The following is a 27,966-nucleotide window of genomic DNA, read 5'->3' as shown; positions in this document are numbered from 1 at the left end:
TTGTCTATAAGGGGGGTGCCTCTGCCACGGTTGCTAGGTTCTTTCTTATTTTTAAGCCTTCTTCCCATATATAATCTGTGACAGAGATGGATCTGACTGATGTTCTGGTCTTTTCCTTGAAATCATATAAAAAGCAGTCAGACTGCTTGACTGAGACTGGGAGGTGAAACCTTGTCGCAGCGCGAGCCATCAACTTGTGAAACCTTTCAATGTCCTCTGGAGGAGAGTTCGCTGGATTTGGAGGCTGTGTCTGGAATTTCAAAGTCCTCCTGATCATCATCTGTTGATAATGGGCTGTCTTTTGGAGGTGCTGCTATGTACGAAGCGGGTGTCATTCAGAGAGGCAGGGGCCTTGGAGTTGCAGGGGAAGTAGGCTGATGTGGAGTCACTGGTTGTGCTTGAGGAGGTGCCGGAGACCTTTTCCGATAGTACTGCATATTACCTGCAAATCTTAGAGAGATAGAGGTACTTGAACTCTGTAGTCCATGGTTCATATTGGTACGGTTGGTGATAGTGTTTTGGCTGAGAAGCATAATAATGCTGATAGTATTGTTGTTCTTCTATGTCATCAACTTCACCTTGATATTTAACCTACAGCTCTGATGGACTATGAGCTGTACCGAAGGGGCCATCATCTTCTGACGCCTCCAGATCCAATAGATGACTTGGGAAGAGAGGAGAAACCTTGCTGGGGTAGGAAACCTCAGGTCATAAGGATGTCTTTACCATTTTAGGAATTTTTTATCATTGGCGATGGAGGGGTCAATGAGATAGCCGTCGAAGGAACATCCATAATCATAAAGGCAACACACTGTTTTGCCCTTGCCGCTGTCGATACACTCTCCATTGTCAGGGCCGTAGTTGATGGGACTGTCGTTGATTGGGCCCCCAACGACAGGATCATCGTCGATGGGATCATGGATGATTTTGATGACGATGTCGTCAACGTGGTGGTCGATGGAGTTCTTGTCAATGGGATTGGGGCTTCATTGGCTGACGTCATTGTCTTCGTCGTTGACGGTCTGGACAATGAAATGGTAGTGACGGTTGTGGCCATATTTGTGGACGATATCCCTGACAACAATGTCATCAATCGAGTTCTTAGATGGGTTTTTTGTCTCGAAATTCAGAGGCTGATTTGTGAGGGCGATCACAAGCCCTTGTAGGTGGAGTAGTATGCTTAGGTGATGCTGCCTCTGAGGAAATTTGTTTGTGTGGCTCCTTTTTTAGACATTCTCTGTGGTGAGATGTTTTTAGGGCCTTCCTACTATCCTCAGAAGTCCCTTGTTCCTAGGATGTGGTCTTTTGTGAGACCTAGTAGGTGTCACTATCCTCCTCAGAAGATTATATGATCCGAGTTTTTACCCTTTGAAGCCACAGAAGAAGCCTCTCCTCTCTGTCTTTCAAGGTTTTGGAGAAACATGTATCCTTTTTTTACCACAGGTCTTGAATGATCTGAAAGGGGCCTTTTTTTGGTGTATCAGACATTGTAGAATAGTAATGGAGCAGTAGAAGTCGGTTTCCAAGAGCTGCTCAGGAAGACTCCCTTCACACATGATGTACAGTGAAAATCTGAGAGAACTAGCATATCTTGGGAGTGTTCTAGAAGGTGCTATTACCTGATTAAGGCTTTACATTTGGTCTTTTTTTAAAAGGACATAGATAGGCTATCTAAGTGTTTTTCATTTCCATTAGATCCTGTGATAGTAATATATACTGCTATATTATGGTACCGTGGGACTCCCACTTCGACAAAGGGGAATAATTCAAGGATGTGAATCTATGAAAGCTCCAATACTGGATAAATATAATTCTTTTTCGGGGAAGGGTTTGAAAATAGATTGCTTCAGAGCTCTACTCATTCGACCCTAAAGCGTTGGTTTCATATATGGGAGTTTTAATATTTCTAATCATACATATTTATTGTGAACAAACATACTGTAAACATAGTATACGTTCACATTACTTTTAAGGTGAGTAAATAACGGAACAAAGAAAAGGTATAACATTATCAAATATCTAACACTAATTTCAGAATGCAAATCAATTGGCACTGTACAAAGCTGCAACTTATGCTGTAATTCTCTGCATTATCTAAGTAGGAATTATATTTAACATGCCCATTCCTACCTCAGAATATTCAATAATAGGCAAAAATATTAGAATAGAATACCAAGCTAACCTCAAAAACATCCCATGCAGGGTACTGCGTAGGCCAGGAGATTGGCCTAAAGAGTTAATGTGGTAAAAGATCAAATATTATAAAATTAATATATACTGCTTAGAGGCCTACACTACTTGTGCGTGAGCGCATACTGTAATGTCTGTCACAGCTATAGACTAATCTCCATATTGCACTCTAAAAATGTCCATCCGGAGACAACAGAGGTAGAAGCTACACTGACAGTGGGAGGGGATCAAGACCCATATAGAAAGGAGGGAGGCCAGGAGAAGTTTGGCTGGCATTCAGATAATATGTGGAGATACATGATGAGACTCTGTTTTGCTGTATACTGTTTAGTGAATAGCACTGTAATAAGCAATCTCTCTTCAGAAACAAACTGTTAAGTAGCACCTAAACGGGATAGTAAGAATTAGGGGAAATCTATAAAAAAGCACATGAAAACAAACAAGATTCAGGGATAGGTTCTCACAAACAGTTGTCAGGATGCCCCTTACTTTTTATTATCTCTGTTGAATTGTGGCATTCTGTCCAGTGTTTTGGGGAAGAATGATAAGTCATGGATCACAGCTGGTGGCCCTTAGTGTCTTAGGCATTTCTATTGTCTTTGCTCCTACTGGACTCTCACCTGAAAGCTAGTTGGGTCACGATGGTGGCATGGCCCTCTTCACTGAAGTCCAAAGTGATTTCCTGTCCACATTAATTATATCTGGCCAGGTCAATCTAAACCAGTATAGGCAGTGGCTAAATTCATTTTATTTGTTCTGTTCAAACAAACTGCATTCAAATCAGCAAACTAGACAAATGCTTAACTAATATCTTTAATATTAACAGTTTTAACAATTGCTATGCTTATTAAGGAACTAAAATAATTTATGTTGCTTGCTGTAACTGGACAAACTTCATCTGTCGCCAACCTAGAAAAAATATACATTTACATTACATTTCTAATTAACTGTATGTAGTATAAATCATGTATTACTCAGGCAGAACAATGGCTAGACACAAATCATGTTTCTTTAGGGTCTCTTACAATTCCAGACCAGAACTGAAATACCGTATCCAACAACTAGTTCCATTTCTGGGTAGTTGGAACATTTGTGAAACATTTAACGATTGGTGGGCAGCTTCCACCAGACAAAAATAAGATTCTAGTAAATTAATTGAAAACAAGTTAAAATAAAATGTTTCCGCAATTCCTTTATTGGGAATGTTTGCCAGAGACTAGATAAATCACATGTTAGAATTATAGATGGAATGAGGTGTGGCTACCATACATTATATGGATATTGATGAGTTTGGCGATCATAAAGAGGTAGAAGGGCATAGGCAATCTTCCTTTTTACGGTCATAAAAGCAAAAGGTAACTTTTTTTTAAATGCCCCATTGCGGTAGTTTTATATCTTTTTAAAACAGAATCATTTAGCTCCACCCTATCTGCAAATGATTTAATTTAAATTTTATAAAGAGCTCAAATGCCATGGGGCATCTTGGCACTCCTTACAACGCAGAAAGGGTACATCTGCATTGCCTAGTTGTTAAAGAGATGTGTTTTAGTGACTTCCTGAAGGAGAAGAGCTTTGGATTGTCTGTAAATTTGAAGGGACCGCAGTTCCCAATTTTTGCTGTTACTGCAATGAAACTTCGTCCACCCCACTGAGCTCTTTTTATTCTGGGGGCTATGAGGAGTCTGAAACTGGAAGATCTTAGGTGTCTTGATGGAGGATACCAAATGAAGAGCTTTTTCAGAAAATCTGTGCCAATGTTATACAGCGCTTTAAAAGTTAGGCATACAGATTTGAACTGGATCCTTTTGTAAATTGGGAGCCAGTGTAATTTAATCGATTCTTGGAAGACCACTTTATATTTAGGAATGCCTAAGTACTGGACTCAGAAATTGACATGGTACTTGCCTGGCCGACAACTGAGATCAAGCACTAAGTTACAGCTCACGCCGCTCAGAGTTCAAACTGTCAGAAATGGTGGTCGTGCCTTTTCTTTCATGGCACCATCCCTATGGAATGAACTTCCTCTGAGCCTACGTACAACCAATGAACTTATGAGCTTCCGTAAAAAAATGAAAACCTGGCTCTTCTGCTAGTTCTATCCTCTGGCTCATTTCCCCACCTCCGCACCGTCCGCATGCGCCATGAGACTCCCTTGGGATGTGATATGTGCGCAATACAAGTATCCAGACTAGACTAGTCAAGAGCATTCTTGTGGCCGAATTTTGAAGCATCTGGAGTATCATTAATAATTCTTTTTAATGTTAAGGAATAAGGCATTCCCATAGTCCAGTGCCTTGTTAAGGAATAAGGCATTCTCATCGTCCAATGCCTAGTGTAGTGACTGCTGTATCCTGAAGATCTAAGGGAATGAAAGGGCATATCTTACTTATCATTTTTAGAAGGAAAAATACTGATGATGTTAGGGCATTAACATGGTCCTTAAACGTCAATTTGTCATTAAAAAATTACCCCTAATTTCTTAACTTTGTTCACAGCCCATATCATTTGGCCATCAGTTGGGTGTCCAAAACGAAATGTCATTCCCCAGAAAAATGATCTCTGTCTTCCCGGAGTGAAGCCGCAAATGACTTTTGATCTCTTGCTCAATTTCTGATTGCAGGTATGTAGATTTAAATGAGTAATCTATACTGTAAAAATAAATCATGCCATACTGTAATTGATTGTAATCACACCAGCTGAGAAAATCACATTTAAACCAAGCTGTGGGTTAGAAGCTGTGGTAACATATAGAGTGATGCCCCCTATCTTGTAATGAACTCCACCACAGTAATAAAGAAACATACTATCATAAGAACTTCTTCTAAGGGAACTAAGATTCCAGGAATAGCTGCTCCGAAAAAAGAAAATTCTCTATTTAATGTTTAAAGTGTAGTTCAAATTCTGAGCACGTGACATGATTTTCCAACGGTCCATGGGCCCGATGTAGGTAATCTCGATTTACCTACTCTTAAATACCGAATCATACCGATTCGGTATGTAGGAGTAGGTAAGTGGGATGTAGGTAATTCCACTTTTGAAATTACCGAATCGGAATGACTCGGTAATTACCGAATCAGTATTTACCGATTCGGTAATTGCCATTGATTCCTATGGGCATTAGGAATCAATGCCAATTACCGAATCGGTAAATACCGATTCAGTAAAATTACCGAATTTGCAAGGGGGACAGGGTGTCACTTTGACACCCTGTTGAACCCCTCAATTGTGCATGGGTGCACATGTTGCTGACATACATGCTCGTAGGGCATGTATGTCTGCAACATGGCACATTTTTTAAAGCAAAAAAAATGCTTTTTGTAGGGTTTTCATTATTTACCACCAACTTCTAGTTGGTGGTAAATAACGAATTCTTAAACCCTTGTAGCACTGATTACAGTGCTACCTACATGTTAAATTACAGAATCGGTAATTTTACCGATTCGGTATTTTACCGAATCGGAAAAATTACAGATTCGGTAATTTAACATGCCCGTACATCTCATTTTCCAAATACCGGTCGGTAACAGCCGAAATGACCGAATTTAGGCCGTTTCCGACCGGTATTTGCCTACCTACATTGGGCCCTAAGGGCCAGATGTAGGTAAATGTCATTTACCGATTTTTAAATACCGAATTTTACCGATTCGGTATTCAAAAATAGGTAAATGACATGTAGGGAAAAATTCGGTATTTTTGACCGAATCAGTAAGATTCGGTATTTACCGATTCGGTAAATACTGAATCGGTATTTGCTATTGAATCCTATGGGCCTTGAAGCCCATAGGATTCAATAGCAAATACTGATTCGGTATTTACCGAATCGGTAATAATACCGAATTGCTAAGGGGGACAGGGTGTCACTTTGACACCCTGTTACACCCCTGTAACTGGCTTTTGCGCCATGTGGCACACAGACATACCCTTAGGGCATGTCTGTGTGCCACATGGCACAGGTGTACATGCACAGATGTGCATGTACACATGAATTCGTAATTTACCATGCAATTGTATTGCATGGTAAATACCGAATTCTTAATGCCCTGTAGCACTGTTAGACATGCTACCTACATCTCAAATTACATATTCGGTATTTTTACCGAATGGTAAATTTACTGAATCGGTAAAATTTACAGAATCGGTAAATTTACCGATTCTGTAATTTTACCGATTCGGTAAAATTACCGAATATGTCCATTTTTGGTGCCCCTACATCTCCATAGCCCTTTACCGGTCGGAAACGGCCGAAAATCGGTATTTTTGGCCGATTCCGATCGGTAAAGGGCTACCTACATCTGGCCCTAAGTGTCCTAGCAGCAGTCATTGTAATGTAGCAACTCACTCAAGTCTAATAAATATTTTACTGTGGAATAGCCATTTTCAGATCATCATTTAATACCGTGATCACAACTATTTTTTCATAAGCAAATAATACAGCTAACGCAGACTTCGATTTATTACTGGCTTATAAAATTCAATTGGAAAGTTAAAAGCTTAAATTAGCTAACCTCTTATTTGTTCTTGGCCTTCTTTTTTGCGCGAGCAGAGAGGAATCTGTTTCGACTGAAAGAAGTAGACACTAATTTACTTGCAATGTACATCTTACCTAATCTATGTCAAAATAACTTAACAAGTTTTATCTCCCCAACAGTCAGATCTTTACTTTTTTACAGACTTATAAAGCCATACAAGTTTACACCAAACTAGCTGATCATCTCCTGCCCTTCTGGCGAACAGAACTCTGACTCTCATATAAATTTTAAAAAACAGATGCCCTTTATTTTACATGTACTGCAAAATACGTTGTTGAATTAATATCTTAATACAGTGACTGATGTAAAGATGACAAATGCTGAGTATGTAAGGTGACTTCTCTCTTGCAAGGCCAAATGTGTGCAGCAGTAGGTAGTACAGTGGGACTATGGTGCAAGTTTCTCAGTCGTAAGAAAAAGCAGGATTAGGTTGGAAGTTCATGCAGTGAAAAGTTTTGCTTGTTAATCTTCTGGAGTATTTTTTCCTTCTTAGTATATTTCCTGTGTCAGATGTCATGCAGAAAGGATCAAATCCACAACTCATTTGTGACTATGGCATGGGATCCAAAACTCTAATGAGCAAAGCTGAAAACATTCTTCAATATCTAGTCAGTTGTCTTTTATAAATCTCTCCTGGCGGCATATTCTGTAGTTGTTGTGGTTAAGGAAATGGCCTTGCATGGGGTTGGATGACTGGGAAGGGATTCGGGAGGGGCCTGTTAAAAGGGTAGGGCATCCCCATTGGACAATTTGCGCGGCCCATTGGTTCGATGTAATGGCACTGCATGCTTGTAGAAAGGAGAACACCCGCCCTCCCAATGGCACCTGATGTTCTGGCAGAGGCAAACAAGAGTTGCTTCCCTGGCCGGTAGAGGAGAGGTGGAGGATGAGGAGAAAGTGGAGGTGGAGTAGAAGACTTTTGTTTGCTGGATTCCTTGCATCTGCCCTTGTACTGCTGGAGAAAGATTTTGGAAGTGTTGTACTGGGGTTGCCAGACTGTCATTGGCGGAAGGCGAAGTTCTTTTTTTAATTTCAAATCTTTTTTATTTAAGAATTGAAAGAGTACAAAAGAGACAGAAGAATACAAAGAGTAATGCATGGGCGGACACATATGTTACATACATGAGGCAATAGATCCCAGAGGCATGTCACGGGAGAAATAAGTATGGCGAATCACAAACAGATATTACACAGCCAATGAATGTCGAGCATAATAACCATGCATTAAATAGTGGACCTGGAGAACCAAAGTAATGGAGGATAGGGAGAAAGGAAAGAAGAGAGAGCAAAGGAGAGGAGAAGAGGAAGAAAACCAGAAAGCAGCAGCGTAACCTGTGGCACAAAACTTAGGTCAAGACAGTGGGTTCACAGCACCGATATACATGTCCATCCATGTGGTGAAACGAGGAACGGGTCAGAGGTATAACCACCAGATTGGCCTACGGCGGGTCATAGCAAAGCTCCAGTGAGTCAAGTAGGCTCCAGAGTTTGGCGTGGGGTTTTCGCCAAGGTGAAGAATGAAGAATGTCGTTATCTGCACCCCTTAATGCAGCCAGCCATTCCTGCCAAATTTTGAAAGAGACATCGGAAGCACTCTTCCACTTACTCAATACGACTTTACATGCCAGTGTTAACATGAGATCCAGGAGGTGTCTCTCATGCTCCTTTGTTATTCTCGGGCCAGTTACCCCCAGTAAGACATACGCGAAGTCTCTGGGCGGACGGTAGTGGAAAATACGTTGAATATAATTATAAATCCTGTCCCAAAACATTTGGAGTAGTGGACAGTAAAAAAGCATGTGGGCCAGGTCACCAACATGGGATTTACAGTTCCAGCAGAGGGGGCTATCAAGGAGTTTGAGTTTAAAAAAGTTTGTTTGGGGTCCAGTACGACCTGTTAATAAACATAAATTTGGTCTGAGAGAGTATCGGAGATATTTTGTTTGAGAAAGGTGTGAGGTGAATCTTATCCCAATCGAATACCATATTAGAGGAGTTAGCTTCTTTCTCCCAGTCTCGTTCGCACTTCCTATGTGCTTTCTGAGGCATAGGGGAAAGAATTTAGTAAACCCTCGAGACCATGTGGCCCAGTGACATGAGGTGTAATAATTTGTTGCAAAGTGTAGGTTTGTGTGGTGAGATGGCTCTGACAGAGAAAAGGCTTTTGAGGCCTAGGAACCTATAAAAATCCATTGGCTAGAGATCAAACCGTGTCTGTAAGGTGGCAAAAGCAAGGGTTGTTGGCCCTTCGTAAATGTCCTTCAAGAGGTCCAACCTCTTCTTAGACCAATCGTCCCAAAAGAGATATTTGCCCTCATCTTTCAAGGCCGGATTAAACCAAAACGAGGCTAAGTTGGATTCGGTGAATTGGATTGTAACTTTACAGCGTCTCTCTAGGTTTAGGAGAGCCCTTTTAGTGTTAAGGAATATATACTTGGATTGAGGAAAATGCTGTGACGTCCATCGTCATTATGGCGAAAAGCGGTAAGTTATTGATAATAGACTTCTCTACATGAGCCCATACAGGAGTGTAGTCCTGGTGCGTTTGAAACCAATGCGCTCCTTGCTTACAGAGGTAAGCCGTCTGGTTGCATCTGAAATTTGGTAAACCTATTCCCCCTTTGTCTTTTGGAAGTTGGAGTTTCCGCATGGAGATTCTTGGCTTCTTCCCCTGCCACAAGAAAACATTAAAAAGCTTATATATCTTGGTGAGGAAATCATCAGAGAGTAACATAGGCAGCATACTTATTAAATAATTCACAAGGGGCATGAGCATAATTTTCAGAGTTTCCACTCTGCCCCACCAAGGCAGAAATTTCGGAGACCAGCCATCTAGCAAAGAGGAAATCTTTTTATGGAGGGAGAGCTCATTAATTTTAAGAGTACTAATTACATATTTCTCAAACTCTATTCCCAAGTATTTAAAGCTCTTCGGTTGCCAACACAAGCCCGAGCTCCCCAGGATGTTCTTGTCACCTATATTATTGAGCAGCTTTACCTCAGTCTTATCTTTATTGAGTTTATAGCCTGACACCTCTGCAAAGTCTGCAATAGAGGACATCAGAGCCGGGATTGCCAACTCCGCATTCTCAGAAACCACCAAAACGTCATCAGCATAAGCCGAAATTTTGACTGTAAATCCTTCAAAACAGATTCCCTGGATGAGGTCGTTATTCCTGAGAGAATAAAGAACTGGTTTGATTGCTAATAGAAAGAGGGAGAGAGAAAGGGGGCAGCCCTGTCTTGTACCTTGTTTCAGATCAAATGAGTCCGACAGGCACCCACCTGCTCTTACCCTCGCGGTCGGGTTAGCGTATATGGCCATCACCATACGGATGATATCGGGTCCCAGATTAAATTTACGTAGAGCGGCTTCCAAGTAAGACCAGTCGACCTTGTCAAAGGCCTTCTTGGTGTCTAAGGTCGCGGCCACCGTGGGGGAGGTAGACAGTTTTGCTCTCTCTAAAATGTGAGCAAGGGTTCGTGTGTTGTCGCTTGACAGTCTGTTTTTGAGAAACCCTACCTGTGACGGGTGACCGAGCTGTGGCAGGACCGTTTGAATCCGTTTAGCCAGTATCATGGCGTAAATTTTACAGTTGAGGTTGATCAATGATATCAGCCTGTAGTTCTTGGGAGATGTCGGGTCTTTCCCATCTTTCGGAAGAACTGCAATAATGGCCTCTGCGGGGGTACCCTGTACTCGACCACTTATGGTAAAGTGTTCGTATAAGTCCTTAAGTGGCTCCGTCAGGGCAGAGGAAAAGCTCTTATAAAACATAGCATTGAACCCGTCCGGGCCCGGAGCTTTCCCAGTTTTGAGGGATTTAATGGCCTGGTCGATATCCTCAAAGGATATGGGACGGTTGAGTTCGGTCTGATCATGCGTCGAGAGAGAAGGGAGTATACATTTGTCTAGATACTTCCCTAACTTGGAGCCATCGATCTTCATGTTTTTACTGTAGAGGTCGCTGTACAAGTCTTTAAAGATGTCAGCTATTTTGGTGGGGTCTGAGTGCGGAGTACCTCTTTTATCCACAATGCCTTTGATAGCCGTTTGCTGCAACTTAAATTTCAAGTAGGAAGCAAGGCTCTTACCCGCGACACACCTGAAATTTTTATGATGTTGAAGCCAAATTCCTGCCCTTTCGCTGACTATTTTGTTATATTCGTACTTTTTGTTCATCACGTCGTTTAGGATCAGGGGGTCTTTACAAGCTATGTGCTGAGATCTCCTCTTCTAAGTTTGTTAGAGTGGAATTGGCGTCCTTATTCATGGCTGCGCGAATTTTAATTAGCACCCCTCTGACTGTTGTTTTAAGGGCCTCCCATCTTGTAAGAGTCGTTGTGTCCTCCTTTTTATTAGGAGTAAGATATTCAGTTATGGCTGTTTCCATGGCCACCCTATTTGTTTCTTTCATTAGGACCGCGTTATTGAATCTCCACAAATTCGACCTTTTAACTACATTGTGCACAGCCAGAGTCATCGTAATGCAAGAGTGATCAGAAATGACTCGTGGTTCAATAGAGGTGTCCTCAATGTTGGCAATGGAGTTACCAGATGTGAGTAAGTAGTCTATGCGCGAGTAGGAGTCGTGGGGTGAAGAGTAAAAGGTATAGTCTCTACCTGTTGGATTCATCAGTCCCCATGAGTCAGTAAGATTAAAGCGAGAGCAGAGATTGAGGAGTGCTTTGTGTGAGTTGTTCGCTTTGAAGGAGCAGTGGGAGTCCCTATCTAAGAGAGGATCCATAGGAAGTTTCAGGTCACCACCAAATATATGCATTGCAGTATCTGGAATCGGATCGATATGGGCACAGAGTTCCTTCCAAAAACCTGGATCATCTTTATTGGGGGCATAGACGTTGGTTACATACAATTCTCTATTGTCCTTTGATAGTTTTGTAGTGACCCATCTACCTTTCTTATCAGCAGTACTGTGTAGGACATCAATATTGGCTCTTTTCGCAATCAAGGTGAGAACCCCATTCTTTTTTCCCAAGGCATCAGATGCAATTTCCTCACTATACCATTTATTTTTCCATAGAGTTAAATTGAGGTGAGTCAATTTTAGTTTCCTGCAACATTATAATGTCACCCTTCTGTTTGTGTAGGTAGTTTAAAATTTTCCTTTGTTTGGGCTCGCCTGCTGATGCGCATGCGCATAGCTGGTGAAGCTCTATAGTGGCTTATCCAGAGTTTAACAACACTGGCGATTCCACTGGCGATTCCATGCAGTGCATGTGCTTTTTAGGTCATTGCGCAAAAGCAAGCCCTAAAAAGCGCGTGCACAATGCTACCAGCCGCCTGCCTGCCTGCCTCGCATTACCACATCAAAGGCAGCCCAGGCTCCCTCCCACAGCTTCTCTAATTATTCACGGCCGGCTGGCCGTGCTTTCAGTTTCACGGCCGCCAGGCCGTTTCTCTCGTTTCTGCCGCAATAGATAAGGCCGTCGTTATTGATATTCTAATTGTGGTCGAAAGGGTCTTCTTTTCATTCGCCCCCCCTCCCGTTTCTCTTCATAATTTCCACGCTATTTGACAGCTACGCCAGACCCCCCATTGTATTTCCTAATATTGACAACATTTTCCTCGTTGTCTATTTATTTCACCATTTTCTCATGAAACTAGGTGTCCTAAAATGCGACACGTGAAGCTTATTCTAAGATGCCCGAATGTCTGTTTGACAGTGAGTGCAAAGTGTCAGGCATTCAACAAATGACCGTGGGTTCAGATATCAGAGTGAAACTGCGCTCCAGTATTTGAAACTTGCTCCCAACGTGCGCTTCTGTGTTCCATATTTGGAGGAGGGTACCCCATACAAATGTAGGCATATATAGCAATAATAATAATCGGTATTATAAAATGCGCACATCATATTTTAATAACGCTGGTTAAGGAGCTGGCCCTCCGAACTCCGCAACCTGTTTAGTTGCGTTTGACCTGGCATCAGCTACACTCGATTCAGCACACAGACTTACTAGTCCCTCTTTCACCCAAACCTCCGAAGTTTAAAGCCAAGTTCCAAAAATAACCAGATTTTAGGGCTTGAGTAATTCATTTAGTTCACTAATCCTTGTACAGCACCTCAAGTTCGAGGTGCTTAAGCGGCTTACATTTCACACTGTCAAAGAAACAACTTACAGTAAAAGTAACCGTGACGTTTCGTGCAAATAAACGTTAGTGCAAAAGGTGCATGCACCTAAGTACACGTCCACATTAGTGGAGAACGAACATTAACCTACCAGTCTCTCTCATACTGACAACGAATCGGTGTGTGAGCTTGTTGGATGCTATAAATATGATCTGGGATTCCATACAGTCACTGGTTCTAAATTCAAAACCAGCTACAAGCATGAAGATTACGTCAAACGTGCATTACTTATGTATGGGTTGTCAGCGTAATTGGGTTTCGTACATGGCCATCAGTTACATTTACACACTCCGCATTCACATTGTAGATTACAGTTTACATATAGCAAATTCTCGGAGCTAGAACCTCTCATGGGCTATCCAAAAGAAGGCACGTATATACAGAGTTAAATGATCTTCAGTTTACATTCAATCAAGGTGAACCGGGACTACATAAGTGAGTGCATTGTTGTTTTAAGTGAAAACTGCCAGTCAAACAGTCCGGTTAGAGGCCCCTGCTTTTTGTAGTAAATTCGCAGAAACAGTCTTAACAGTCATTTAAAAAAAAAAACTCCCTTTACGGGGTGTGGCACTATGGAATGCCCCTTTGCCCTTTCGTCTCCTGGGACGTTATTACCTTACGTTGCCACCTAGAAACATTCGAAAGCTGTACTTTTCAAACCTGTTTTCTAAACCGTGCTTTTCTAAAGCTCTTTTCGTCTAGTGTTGTTTCTCCTTCCTGAAAATTCTTGCAGTCATATGTTTCAAGCATCGTCATACCCACATTATAAACCCCTATTATACGTTCAAGAGCACACCAAGGAGAAAGCAATGCTGTATTGGATCGATAAGAAGCCGGATACACTTCAATAAGTATCATTCCTTTTAAGGTTGTAGTGGCTTTCAGGATGTGCACCCGCCAAGCATGGAGTAGTCCAGGGAGTAGGAAGCTCGGGCAACCAAGACTGATTACTGAAGCATCTTCTGTCATCACGCACGTCTGAAACGGACTGCTTAACAACATGGAACTATTAAGCATTCTTAAGTGATGAAATAAAACGGAACAATAACCATATTTTCAACGTGCTATTTTACGTTTTTGTAAAAGCAGTTCCTGTGACTGCATGTATTCCTCTGCTTTGCATTACCCTGGACTAGTACTGTAGTGTAGCCTTGGAAAGCAGTTCGTTCATGCTAGTGAATGTTTTTGTCTGTTGTGCCTCTTTGTGCGAACACTGTCGCCATGAACTTATCTAATATTTGAAAGTATTGCTTTTTTTCTTCAATGTGCAAATACACTTTGTTCAGTATACAAAGGCAATCTTTACTAAACATTGCTCATCATTCAGGATGACACATTAGCCAAGGACTTATTTAATGTTTAAAACCCTTTTCTTTTTTTCAACGTGAAATGTTACTTTTTTTTTTAGTAAAGCTGTTAACCGCATCCGCGCTAGCGGAATTCTGCTCCTGCGCTGAGATATTCAAAAGCGTGTGAGGAGGCTACGCCATGACGAGCCCAGCTCGTCATGAGCGTGGAAGGGGTTAATGTTCACGCAAAGGAATCATGGCGCTATAACCCAAGAAGACAGTGTACTGATTACGGGAACCAGCCTTATACACATGCGCCAAACGCTTTCTTAAACAGACAGATTTTCAATGCATGTCTAAAAGTTTCCATTTTTGTGAGAAAGCAGTATGCGACAGAAGAGAATTCCAGACCTTAGGAGCAAGTATTGAATACCGCTGTCCTACGATTCTCCACCACACAGCTCCACCGACACAGCTCCACCGATGCACCCACCACACAGCTCCACCGATGCACCCACCACACAGCTCCACCGATGCAGCCACCACACAGCTCCAACGACACAGCTCCACCGATGCACCCACCACCCAGCTCCACCGATGCACCCACCACACCGGTCCACCGACACAGCTCCACCGACACAGCTTCACCGATGCACCCACCACACAGCTCCACCGATGCACCCACCACACAGCTCCACCGATGCACCCACCACACAGCTCCACCGATGCACCCACCACACAGCTCCTCCGAGGCACCCACCATACAGCTCCACCAAGGCACCCACCACACAGCTCCACCGAGGCACCCACCACACAGCTCCACCGAGGCACCCACCACACAGCTCCACAGATGCACCCACCACACAGCTCCACCGAAGCACCCACCACACAGCTCCACCGATGCACCCACCACCCAGCTCCACCGATGCACCCACCACCCAGCTCCGCCGAGGCACCCACCACACAGCTCCACCGATGCACCCACCACACAGCTCCACCGATGCTCCAACTAAGCTCCACCAATGCACCCACCACACAGCTCCACCAATGCACCCACTAAGCTCCACGGATGCACACACCACTCAGCGCAACCACAGCATCACGCAGAGCAATCACAGCATCACTCAGCACCACCACAGCATCACTCAGCACCACCACAGCATGACTCAGCGCAACAGCAGAATCACTCAGCGGAACAACAGCATCACTCTGCGCAACCACAGCATCACTCTGCGCAACCACAGCATCACTCAGCGCAACCACAGCATCACTCAGCGCAACCACAGCATCACTGGTTCAAATATGTTTTTTCAATGTTTTAAGCTGTTTTCAAGCTTTCATGCTTTATTACAAATGACAAAAAGATGTTAATATTTCACTTCTGTTCTTGGATTTTCGTCACAATAAAAAACACTGAACATAATCTTCACAAAAGTTATTTACAAAAGTTTAAACTATTGCCATTACAAATTAAATAAATTATTTAAGTATTAATTATTTAAAAAAATTAAAAGCCATTGTTATTTGTAATATCAATACATCTAAGTCACGTAAATACAAAACATGTTGCATTACAAATGCTATGGATGTTTGCGAAAGTTATAACTATTGGCATTGTAAATGACAAAGCTATTAATTTAGCTATTTTAAAAAATAACACATAAATAAAAAAAAAATCATTTATAAGACCAATAGCTCAAACTTTCCTAATGCGAGCCCTATTGCATTTCCAATGCTTGTTTGATTGGGTGATTGATACCCTTGACATTGAGTGACACTATTTTGATAGCTTGTCTATTGGAGGCCATGAGGAGGGAAAAGGAATGAGGTGTGATGCGTCATATTAATTGCAGTACAGGTTGTGCAGAGTATTATGCCCTTGTCAAAGGTGAGGACCACAAAATGGACATGCAGTGGAAAGTGTGTCTAGGTGGAGCACTGTCTTTGACACTGAAACATAGATTATTGCTGCATGAACATAAAGGCAGAAGAGGAAGTGAAAGCAAGAACCAAAAGAAAATAATAAATAGCAAGAAGACCAGAAACCCACCCCAACCACCCCACACCCCAAACCCACCCTCCCCACCCCAAAAGTACTCTAGGAACATGGCGACAGGGAGAGGCTACCACACCAGTTTCTCTCTCCTGTGGCGACTCCAAAGGAACCTGCTTACTCCTGCAGAAACTAGAACGCTTAACATTAACAGACAATAGGAACATCAGGAACATGACTTGGTACATCGCCTTAAAGCAGTGAGCGTAACTAGAAAATGGTCATATATGCATCGGAAAACACAAAAAAGGCATTTGGTACAACAAACCCAGAGCCTCCATCATCGTAAATGCAGTAATTGGTAATGTGTGGTGGCCGCTTAAGTTACCCGTGAAAGCACGGATGAGCCAGCGAGCTTGGCTTATATAGTGAGCAGGCGGTATCGAAACTAGACCTACAACATATCGAGTAGAAGGTTAGACTATGCCTATAGCAACTGGAAGGAACTAAAAGCATGGCAAGCGGCATTGTGGTTTACTTCAATGGATAATGCATTGCTACGCAACAAGCTCCCAAAGTCACTAAGCATCCACCCTGTGAAATAAACACACAGAGCGCTAGAGAATAACATGTCAGGCGAACAAGTCTTGCATTAGTGAGCACTGCATGGTAGCTTCCCAGACACGTAGGCATACAGTAAAAAGAAGTGCTTCCTACCACATCGCCAATCACCCTCTGTGACAAAGACACTAAAGATGGGCAGACCCCGTAAGCCATGAGCAGGGTGATGACCACCATGCCCGTCGTAGGACCAGACATAAAAGAACAACAAGGCAGATTGGTGCCGTGTACTAATCGGCAGTCTATAGTAAATGTCAGTATTGTTACAGGTGGGCCATTATAGGACATCAGGACCACACAAGCTAGGTGCCATCACCATTACCGTTCAACGCAGCAGTGTCCATTGATGAGTCATCCAGGACGTCGAGAAATTTCTTTAGGTGTGATGGATCAGTGAATATTTGTGGCACCCCTTGAATCAGCACTCGAAAACGGGCAGGGCCTACAAAGCCATATTGGTAGTCGAGCGTGCGCAGCCGTGGGCAGAGGGCTAGGAAGTTTTTTCTTATATTGACAGTCTCTTTGCAATAATCCTGGGAAATGTATACCTTGTTTGTCTTCCACAAGATGTGATTATGCTTGTGCATGAACGCCAAAATTAACTCCATGTGCTGGTACCTAAGAGGTTTACAGACAATCTGTCTAGGGCCCCTTTGACCAGGCGTAATACGGGCAGGAACCCTGTGGGCTCGGTCGAACTCCAGTGGAGTGTTGAAGGGGAGGTTGGTGGTCTGTGGGAACCAGGATTCGAGGAAAGGTATACACGATCCATCTTTCTCTTCTGCCCCCTCCGGAATACCAAAAATACGCAGGTTCCCCCTGCGGTTTCTGTCTTCCAATTCTCCAATTTGGAGAGGCGCCTTGACATGGACGTTGTGATCAGTGAAAGTTCTTTAAGGGATTTGGTAACCTTCACTTCTGAATCTTCAAGTTGACTGATCCTGCATTCGGTTTCTGAAAGCCTGACATTTGTATCTTTAATATCTTGCCACACTGCAGCAATCTCTTCTCTGGTGGACTTCGTGATCTCGTGGACTTCAGCAAGTTTGAGGAGTATCGTGTCCAGCGTCGCATTAATGTCACGCGTGCCCTTGGTTGGTTAGATTGGGTTCGGCGGTTCGGCCTTCAGCCGTTTGAGATTCTTGGCTTTCTTTTCCCCCATGACTAGGGATTGATATCAACACTGACAACTGCGTTTAGTTGTGGCACAGCGCAGCGGAAACACAGTGAAAGACCTTGGATCAGCTATTGGGTGTTGGGCTCCGAGGCTTAGAGGACCGCATAGACTGTGGAGCGCCCGCAAATTAAATAAGGAAATGATTGGAGGGTTGTGGTCAAGTACCCAGCGGGAGCTTGAGTTTCGCCCCACTATACAAAAGCTCGATCAAAATCAGCCTCACAGCCAGCAGTATTTAGTTATCCATGAAGATGTCCCAGGCATCGGCCATTTTGGAGTTAGGCAGGACGAAAGTGGAGTGGACCCCTTCCTTCATCATTGCGTGAGGTAATTAACAGGACACAGCAAGGGCACCACTCAAATGAGGCAGCATTAGTTATGTCACAATCCAGAGGCGCTTGTGTTCACATTCCTATTCAGGGGAGAAGAGGCACAAGGACTGTAGAGACCCACCGAGCCCATATCATGACAGGCAGTAATGTGGCAGACTGGGGTATAAGCATCAAGCATCAAGCAGGTGGTAACCAAAAGCCTGGAGATGTGGAGAAGTGTGTAAGGCTGGCCGCTTTACTGGTGCAAGGGTTTTATAGACCGCCCAGGACAGCAGATATTAGCACCATTAGGACGGGCTGGTGGAGGATCGGGCGGCCGCCATTTTGCGTGCTGCTGAGCGAGATACCACAGAGGAGATGCCGGTCAGGCCCGGATCGTAGCGCTCACCGTGATTGAAGGCATCGGCAGGATTGGCAGAACCGGGCTGGTCCGATTGGTTGGGCCGGTGCGAGGAGCTGCTAGAGCGGTGCAAATCCGCATCAGGAGAGATCGGCTGCCCGGTACACGTAGATGACGGGCCGGGGTCTGCGAGGGCTCACATGTGGTCGCAGCAACAGCGCTTCAGAGCAGCAGGTAGACGCGTTCCCTATTAGTCGGAATATCGCCGGTAGGTTCCTGACGTATTCCGCCGCTCGGCCTCACATTAGGAAGAGCCTGTGAGTGCAGGGAAGCACTGGAAATCAGCTCAGATTCTGCGCCACGGGAGGAGAAAAGGGCTCAGGCCGCCATCTTCGCCGGCGAAGTTCTGAGGGAAAATGCAACATTGCTTAAATTGTCTGTAATCTCTGAGCAGAGACTGAGGCCCCGAGAACGTGCAGTAGCTCTACTAACCTTGGAATGTTCGAGGACAGAATCACCTTTATCTCCCAAACGTTTTGCACTATCGAAGGTAAGTGCATTAACGTCGTTTGCACATCTGAGGAAAAATTAGACAAATGGATCCAAGCATGGCATGGTATGGGAGAAAGTGTAGCTTGCATAGGCTGTGCAGCTGAGTCAGCTGTGTCCAAGCCTGCTTTAATGGAATTCATGGAAGCATCCTAGCTGTTCTTGACCACTTCAGTAAAATGGTCTTTCAAGATGATCTTGTAGTGGGGTGTTAACCAGCTGGCTCTGGCCCAACTAGCATGAGTGTACCTCCTCAAAAGGCATGTGGCATTGATGTATTGTAAGGCCATATTTCTAGCAGATAAAATGTACTTACCCCATATTGCCAATGGTTTGGACTCCCTATCCGTGGGAATAGTTGGAAAAGCCCCTGGCTCTTGCCCTGGGCCACAAGAAGCCTGTACCACCTGGGTGCGCAGTGAAGGAATCCAGGTCGCAGGAGGCTGGGGGTGTCTGCGTGCCACTAATTTGTTAATTGTGGAGAAGAGCAATTTTATGCTCCATACTCTTTACTAATCACATGTTCACCTGTATGTAAATGTGTGGCTATATATGTATACAGACGCCACATTTTATATAATCAAAGTATACTCATTAGCTGTTCTATATTAACTAAATGCACAGTTTAAAGTTAGTTTAACTGAGACTAGGCCTCGGATTCTAAAGTTTAAATTGCTAAAATAACGTAGTTTCGAAATGTGCTTTTCCGTTTTTCTTTCTATTACAGAAGCAAGATAATCATAAATAACTGGAAGAGTAGCTCATTATTTTGCTTATAGAAATGTTACGAGTAGATAATTTCAATGAGAAGTCTGTTGTGATCTTACACCATGTGTGGGGATGAGAAAAGATCTTCCTGTACCATGTAGTCCAGACCACTGATACATTCAAGGTCATTCAGCTGTGTGCGCTTTCGCCCAGCGATGACAACGAGGGGCACAAAAACTGCTACAGAGAGATGCCGCAACCCGATTGTTCCAAGTTTGGAGGGAGTCGGTGGGAAACCGCTCTGAAGAAACATTAAACATGTTTTAATTGTCTCTTAGAATAGTTTTTAGGTGATCCTGTCCTGACTTTGCTGAGGGAAGACCTTTCCTTATTTCTGCTACTTGAGATCTCAAATCCCCAAAATTCTTGAGTTTAACTCTTGAAAATGTATGCCCTTTACAATGATTTCTGCCCTTTACAATGAACCGTACAGATAAGTTACTTACCTGTAATCCTGGTTCTCTTCCAGGGGTATACTCATCAAAGTCATAAGCACTAAATTATCCCCGCCAATTTACGGGACCCCGGAACATATACAAAAATACATACATATGTATATGTATAGAACCACAAGTACATAGTACATCCAAAAAACATACACATATATATGTATACACATATAGATATGCAGCCTATATTATGTCCAATAGACTGAACAGCCAAAATTACATAGATTTCTACTGTAAGAAAATAATATCACATGTAAATAAAGTAACATAGAACATATACTGCAGTAGTGTTCAACAACAACCCTTTATTTTCATAAAGAAAAACAGGTAATTGCAGGCAATTTGTTCTTAGGTTGCATAGATTAATAATTATCACCGTATAACAAAAAACTGGACACTGTGCCTTTAAGACCTCCAGGAGCACCCTGCTCCCATCATGCACCACAGGTGACGGTTAGGTCAGTTCTTTTTGTACGGCATACTAACCTGTAGTAACCAGAATATCAGATGCAAATAATACAATATGATACTGTTGATGCTCATCCGGGGAGGTGGGAGGGTTGCTTATGACTTTGATGAGTATACCCCTGGAAGAGAACCAGGATTACAGGTAAGTAAGTAACTTATCCTTCTCTTCCAAGGAATACTCATCAATAGTCATAAGAACTGAATAGAGTTGCAAGCCCATACCCACTTACTCACGGATGAGCAGACAGTCACAATAATTTTTAACATAACATCTAACTAGTAATCATCCAAACAGATTTTTGAGTGAGGCTTCCCCGAATTGGGCATCCGCCTGTGTATCAGAGTCCAAACAGTAATGGTGTGTGAAAGTATGCACTGAACGCCGTGTGGCTGCTTTACAAATCTCTGCCATAGGAAAGTTTCTAAGAAGAGCTGTGGTAAAAGCCTTTCCCCTGGTGGAATGGGCCTTAGGCTTGCCAGGGAGGACTCTATTGGCCAATTGATATGACAAGGATATACAAGATGTGTAACCACAAAATCCAGAAAACATCTGTGATGAGGGAACCAGAGGCATAGGGTGCTGGGAGTCGGCAGCCTCCAGCATAAACTATGTACCACAATGAAGCCGCTCCACGAAGTTACTTGCTGTTGCACATTTCGTGGTACCTGTGTACCACTGCCACACCACTTGGTATCATGTTCACACGCTGGATGTATAAATTCCACTGGTAGACAGGTTTTTTACGGGTAATTTATCCCCATATTAACATTAATTTACATCATGTCCCCCGGTATTTATAAATCTATACACCATGCCTGACAATCCTTGGGTCATCTCTATCGCCTGGCAGAATCATAGAAGTTTACACTTCAAAATGCTTTATCTCCACTCCGCAATAGCAGAGGGATCTCACTCGAGCGTTTCAGCCACACACATGCGCAGCGCGCGAACGCTCCTTAAAACAAAGCGAATTCACTGAGCCTACACGCAATCGGCGGGCCGCGCTCCACACATGCGCTAGTAAGACACTACCGGCACACACGTTCTACCATGTTTCCTCATTGAGCAAGAGCCACTCGCTCACGCTGTCCATATGATGACGGGGACGCCGGCCCCACCCTTGATTTTCACTTTCCTGCTTTTCCGACACGCATTGGATTACATCCGCAACTCATATTTTGGAGGTCAGGCATTTCCCTGACCTGCGACACACCACAGTGTTGGGACACCGGATCTCAGACAGCGGGTCCTGTTTTAACAGTAATTGGCAATTTACTCATCACGCTGATACTATAAAAACCGGATGCCGGCTCACTCCATTTCACATCGAGGAGGTGCACAGTTCTAGGCGTAGAGGTGGAGATCACGTCCTGTGACAGTAAGAGTATGAGTGTTGGGTGAATGCTTTGCTTTACATGTTTTGTGATCTACATCACCCCACTGAGTGGAAATCCTCTCATCACAATTTGGTAAGAGTGGAGCCCGTTGTTTTTGTTTGTTGTTTATCAGGGTCCTGATGAATGCCGCGGACTCATCTGTGCCTTTAGGCAGAAACATGTTGACCCCATTGATAGCGGTGGGGGGATAATAATATCCCCATGACACTGATCACCTTGTTTTAAACTACCATATAGATGCCAGCACTATTACATTTAAGCTGACACCTTTAATGGCCTTTTAACTCATAAACCTTTTCCCGTGGGCCCCCACTTAGTTTAGAAGCGCACCCCTGTCGTCAGGTGTATGACCGCCCTCTATCAAACCAAGTTTTTAGAGGGCGAGGACTGGTCCATGATGAAGCATGGTTCGTAAAACCACCCTGTTTACATGAAAAACAGTATAGGGCTCTTTACAGCATAACGCTTGGATTTCACTAACTCTGCGAGCCGAGGTGATAGCCACTAAAAAAGCGGCTTTCCATGTCGAATGTTGCAAAGAAGCTCTGTGAATAGGCTCGAAAGGGGCACCCATCAGTTTTGTTAATACAATGTTGAGCTCCCAAGGTGGCGAAGGAGCTCTAATTGGAGGATAAACCTTTTTTAATCCCTCGAGAAAATCCTTGACAACTGGGATTTTGAAGAAGGAAATTTGATCAGGTGATTTTCTATACGCCGTAATAGCTGCAAGATGCACCTTAATAGACGAAAATTTAAAACCAGATTTAGCTGAAAACAGCAAATATGGTAAAAGCACCTCTTCCTGACCCCAGACGGGGTCATGTCCATTGTTTGTGCACCATAAGTAAAACCTCTTTCACTTAAAAGCATAGGTTTGTCTTGTGGAAGGCCTCTTAGCCTCTTTAGGAATGTTCATACATTCAGGAGGTGAATCTAGATGCCCGTATTGAAGGACTTCAGGAGCCATGCCGTCAACCGCAGGGATGAAAGATTGGGGTGGAATACCTTCTCTTTGCTCTTGGATAGGAGATCTGGCCGGCATGGTAACATCCTCTGTGGGACTTCTGATAGCTGAAGGAGATCCGGGTACCACCACTGACACGGCCATTCCGGAGCTATCAAAATCATCCTGGAATTGGTCTTGTAAAACTTGTTGATCACTGTGGTAATCAACGGAATTGGTGTAAAGGCGTACAGTAATGTCTGATACAAATTCATCAAAAGGGCATTGCCCCGAGATCCCAGTTTTGGAAACCTGGATGCGAAGACGTGGCATTTTGCGTTTACCGCATCTGCGAGCAGGTCGATGTCTGGTGTTCCCCATTCTCTGAAGATGCTTTAAATGACTTCGTCGTTGAGAGATCAGTCGTGAGCTTTGACGTATTCCCTGCTGAGGGCATCTGCTTGGACGTTGAAATTCCCCCGGAAGATGCATTGCCAGAATGTTCAACTCTCTTGCAAGAAGCCACTTCCAGATGCTTTGTGACTCTAGAGAAAGAGGCCTTGATCGGGTAACTCCCTGTTTGTTCAAGTAATGCATGGTGGTCGAGTTGTCAGTTTGAATCAGAAGATACTGAGATTGAAGTGACGGGTATAATGATTTGAGAGCTAGGTGCACTGCTCTCAGCTCCAAGCGATTGATATGGTAAGTTTGTTCCGTGTCCGACCACAGGCCTTGAACTTGAAGACCCCCCATGTGAGCACCCCATCCCTGGAGTGAAGCATCCGTGACTATTGTTTGTGCAGGAGAGTCCAGGTGAAAAGGAATTCCTTTCATGAGATTGTATCTCTTCATCCACCATTTGATGTAATATTTGGCCGATTGAGAGAGAAGCAGCTGATCCTCCCAGCGCCCTGACACTTGCGTCCATTGGTCTTCCAGGGATTGCTGCAATGGATGTTCAACCTGGCATTTGTTATGATGAAGATGCATGATGCCATCGATCCCAGCAGTGATGACACCAGCCTGACTGTAGGATACTGTGTGAGAAGAAGGTTGCGGCATTTCTCCTGAATTGAGAACAATCTCTCCTCGGAAGGACACACGCTTGCTTCTGTAGTATCCAGTAAGGCACCCAGATAGTGGATCTTCTGAGATGGGTTGTAGATTGATTTCTTGTAGTTTACATTAAGTCCCAATCTGTTTAGCAACTGTAAACAGTACGAGAGATGACTCTGAAGCAGAACAGGTGACGAGCTTTTCAGAAGCCAGTCATCCAGATAGAGGTATATGATTATTCTTTGCTTGCGAAGAAAAGCTGCCACCACTGCCATGCACTTGGAAAACGTTCGGGTGCTGATTTGAGCCCGAACGGGAGAACTTTGAACTGAAAATGTTGGGCAGACACTGGGAATCGCAGAAATTTGCTATGTTTTATGGCCACTGGAACGGTATACACCCGTTACAACGCATCTTTTACAACTACCTACTATTACAACGCATCTTTTACAACGCATACCATTACAACGCATTGCGCTGGGGGGCGCTCTAGGATAGGGAATAAGTATAATTTACTATCCAACACCTTCCCTAGTGTCCACGGGGACTGGAGTTAGAATAGTAAATTATACTTACCACTATCCAGCACCTCAAAGCGCTATGCGTTGTAATGGTATGCGTTGTAATGGTCGCGTTGTAATAGTAGGTAGTTGTAACGGTATGCGTTGTAACATGGTACATCCCACTGGAACATGAAAGTATGCGTCCAGTAGGTCTATTGCACACATCCAATCTCCCTGATGAAGCTGAGGGAATATCTGATGTAAAGCCAACATTCAAAATTTCTCTTTGGGAATGTACTTGTCCAGCAGTTTTAAGTCGAGTATTGGTCTGTATTCTCTGGTGGGACCTCTTTTCTGAACCAGAAAATAGCGTGAATAAATCCCTTATTTTCGTTGTGGAATAGGGACTCTTTCCAGGGCTGCTTTTGTAGGAGCACTTTTACTTCTGCTTGTGATCAGTGGTGTCTTTGAAGAGGCTTTTATTGTGGAGGAACAGATTGTGGTGGGGATTTGAACCCGAGCAGAAAACCATTCTACACAATATTCAAAACCCACTTGTCCTTTGTTAAATCCTTCCACTCCTCCAGGTATAACATAATACTTCCTCCCACTGGAGTGGTCAACGGGCATGGAGGAAACCATCCCTCATTGTTTTGCTGATGGTTTAGGAACGTTAGGTTGCTGTTTCGTAGATCCTATTCCTCATTCAAATTTTCTTTGTAAGAAATTGGACCTGGATTGAACTTGCCCCTGATTTTGTGTGTTCCAATGAGGGGTTTGAACCCTCTCGCGAGAGGAACGTCGATCATAAGGATGGAATTTACGCCTAAACTCTTTTCTCTTTTCTAAGCCAACAGCTTTCAGAGTGTCCAAATCGTTCTTCATCTTGGACATTATCATTCGCATGTGCGCCGAACAGAGAGGATCTGTTGAATGGGAGGTTTGTGATCCTTCTTTGTGCATCAGGTTTTAGTGCCGTCAGATGAAGCCATGCCGATCTCCTTGAGCAGATGCCATGCAAGTATCCATGGGCTGCGAAGTCAGATGCATCTGCAGCTGCACTCATTATCTGGTTAGCTGGTTAGCTACCAGACCGCCTTCTTGTAATATTTCTTGGAAGTCCTGTTGATCCTCCTTTGGGAGTTTGCTTGAAAATCTCACCAAGGAATCCCAGAGAGACCTATCGTATCGACCCAGCAAGGCGGAAGCACTAGCCACCTTCATAATCGAAGCCGAAGTATTGTACATTTGTTTGCCCAGAGAATCCATATTCTTACTGTCCTTCTCTGGTGGGGCAGTAGAAGAAGATGTCACCGGATGTGCTTTCCTGGCTGCAGCCACTATCACTGAGTCTGGAGGTGGGACTGCAAGAAGGAAAACCGGGTCCTGGTCTGGGGACTTATATTTCTTGGAAATCTTGGAGGGCACTGAACCCACTGTGGCCGGAGTAAGGAAGGTCTGCATTGCAGGTTCTAGCAGACCTGGGACCAAAGGAAGTAGAGGTTTGGCAGAAGACTTGTGATGTAAAGTCTCAAAGATCACTGATGCAGAAACTGGTGGAGTATACATAGTGTCAGTCAGTCAGTCATAAAACTTTTATTTGGTTACCATAATTTTTTGTAGCCATAAAAAGTACATATAACATATAAATATAGCAATACAGAACAATAAAAAACGACAGCGGGCAAAACAGTTACATCAAAAGATGAAAAACATTTTTAAAGAGAAAATGTTACATGAGATATACAAAGAAGTACAATTCATTGACACTCTGGGGAATTAAAAAGGTGAGAACTGCATTAATCGAGGTTGCAGCGATATTTGATACATGATTTTAAGAAGTTGGCAACACACTTTGCTAAGTATTCTGATTCCAGATATTGCAACGCCAGATAAGCCGGGCGGCAAGTTCTCAGTCCCATTTTACGCAGCAGAGGAATAATCCAGCGCTTGCGAGTAAACTCGTAATATTTGCAGAACAGCACTACATGGAGCGTCGACTGGGGAGATAGACCATCACATGGACATTTCATAAGAGATGGTGACTACTCCTGCTGTCTTGGGAATGAGACTATACGGAAAAAAGAATTAAATCGGAACCTTGTCAGAAGATATTTTTCATGGGAACTTAGATGAAAGGTTAAATAGGATTGAATACTAGGTGCGGTTTGTACGGTTAAAATCTGGAAATCCGAGGGTTTGTGCAATTCTTGGGATAAGCGCAGTGCCCTTAGGTGGGTTAGACAGAGCTTTTTTAAGTCTTTCCTTGAAATGTCCATCAGGGCAAAAGGCTCCACAAAAAGAGAAATGAGGTCCAAGTCTTTAAAAAAGTTCTTCACATATGTAAGCCAATGGATTTTTGGCCAGTTTACCAAGCCCAGGCAGTCCATTATAAGTGGACGGGTCAAGTGGCACTGTGGCTTCGTCCGAATTCGGTGTCACAAGAGAATGGGTTGGCATCTGATGTTGTCAATTAGATAATCCATACCCAACTCAATGTGGCAACCGAAAGTTGGTGCGCTTTGTGGAACTGCCAATAGGTATTTTATGAATCCGTTTTCAACCAATTGTAGGGTGTCTATGTTGGCGTAACCCCAGACCCCTGCACCATAGACTGCTACGCTATGGCACTTAGCGTAGTAAATTTTTATTAATTCTGCCGGGGCTGGTTTCCCCAGTTTCCTCGAGAAGGAGACTAGCGCCGAATTGGCTCTTTGGAAAAGAAGTTTCTTGCTGCTCATAGCCTGTTTCCAGCGCAATTTGTCATCCATAAGGATGCCCAAATAAGGATACACCTTGGTACAATCCAGCTTGTTTTTTTCAATATAAATTGATTTTGGTTTCTTAAGGCCATTCCCAAAGTGCATGACATAGGTTTTTCTAATGTTCACTTTTAATCCCAGGGATGCCATATAGTTGCAATACTTGTTGAGTTGGGATTGCAATTGAATTGAGTTCTAGCTAAAATGACAGTCGTCCGCATATAATAATGAAGGAATGGGGCGGTGATTAATGGAAGGAAGGTCCTGGCACCCTTCCAACATGGCCAATTCCAGGCCATTTGTGTATAAATTAAAAAGGAAGGGAGCCAGGACACACCCCTGTCTAACTCCCTTTTTGACGGAAAATGAGGGGGAAAGTTCGCCGTTTGCCCCATATCTGACACGAGCAGTCGCGCCAGATTAGTAGAGTTCGCGGAGGAAGGCAACAAG

General features: G+C 43.6%; 1 protein-coding gene across 1 annotated transcript in view; it reads right to left on the bottom strand.

The window, feature by feature from the left end:
* Positions 1 to 2,987: 2,987 nt before the first annotated feature.
* LOC147677738 (uncharacterized) overlaps positions 2,988 to 27,966 on the bottom strand; it is a 633,794-nt gene continuing 608,815 nt past the window's right edge. Inside the window, exons 11-12 of the mRNA XM_086946495.1 lie at positions 6,696 to 6,750; positions 2,988 to 3,099 (exon numbers count right to left, since the gene is read on the bottom strand). Of these exons, the coding sequence (XP_086802621.1) occupies positions 6,699 to 6,750 (52 nt within the window). The 3' untranslated portion in view covers positions 2,988 to 3,099; positions 6,696 to 6,698. The remainder of the gene's footprint in view (positions 3,100 to 6,695; positions 6,751 to 27,966) is intronic.

This window comes from Lissotriton vulgaris, chromosome 12, assembly GCF_964263255.1.
Source record: "Lissotriton vulgaris chromosome 12, aLisVul1.2, whole genome shotgun sequence".
NCBI classification, from domain to species: Eukaryota; Metazoa; Chordata; class Amphibia; order Caudata; family Salamandridae; genus Lissotriton; species Lissotriton vulgaris.
Note: the sequence above shows the minus strand (reverse complement) of the source record. Positions and strands in the feature narration are given on the sequence as shown.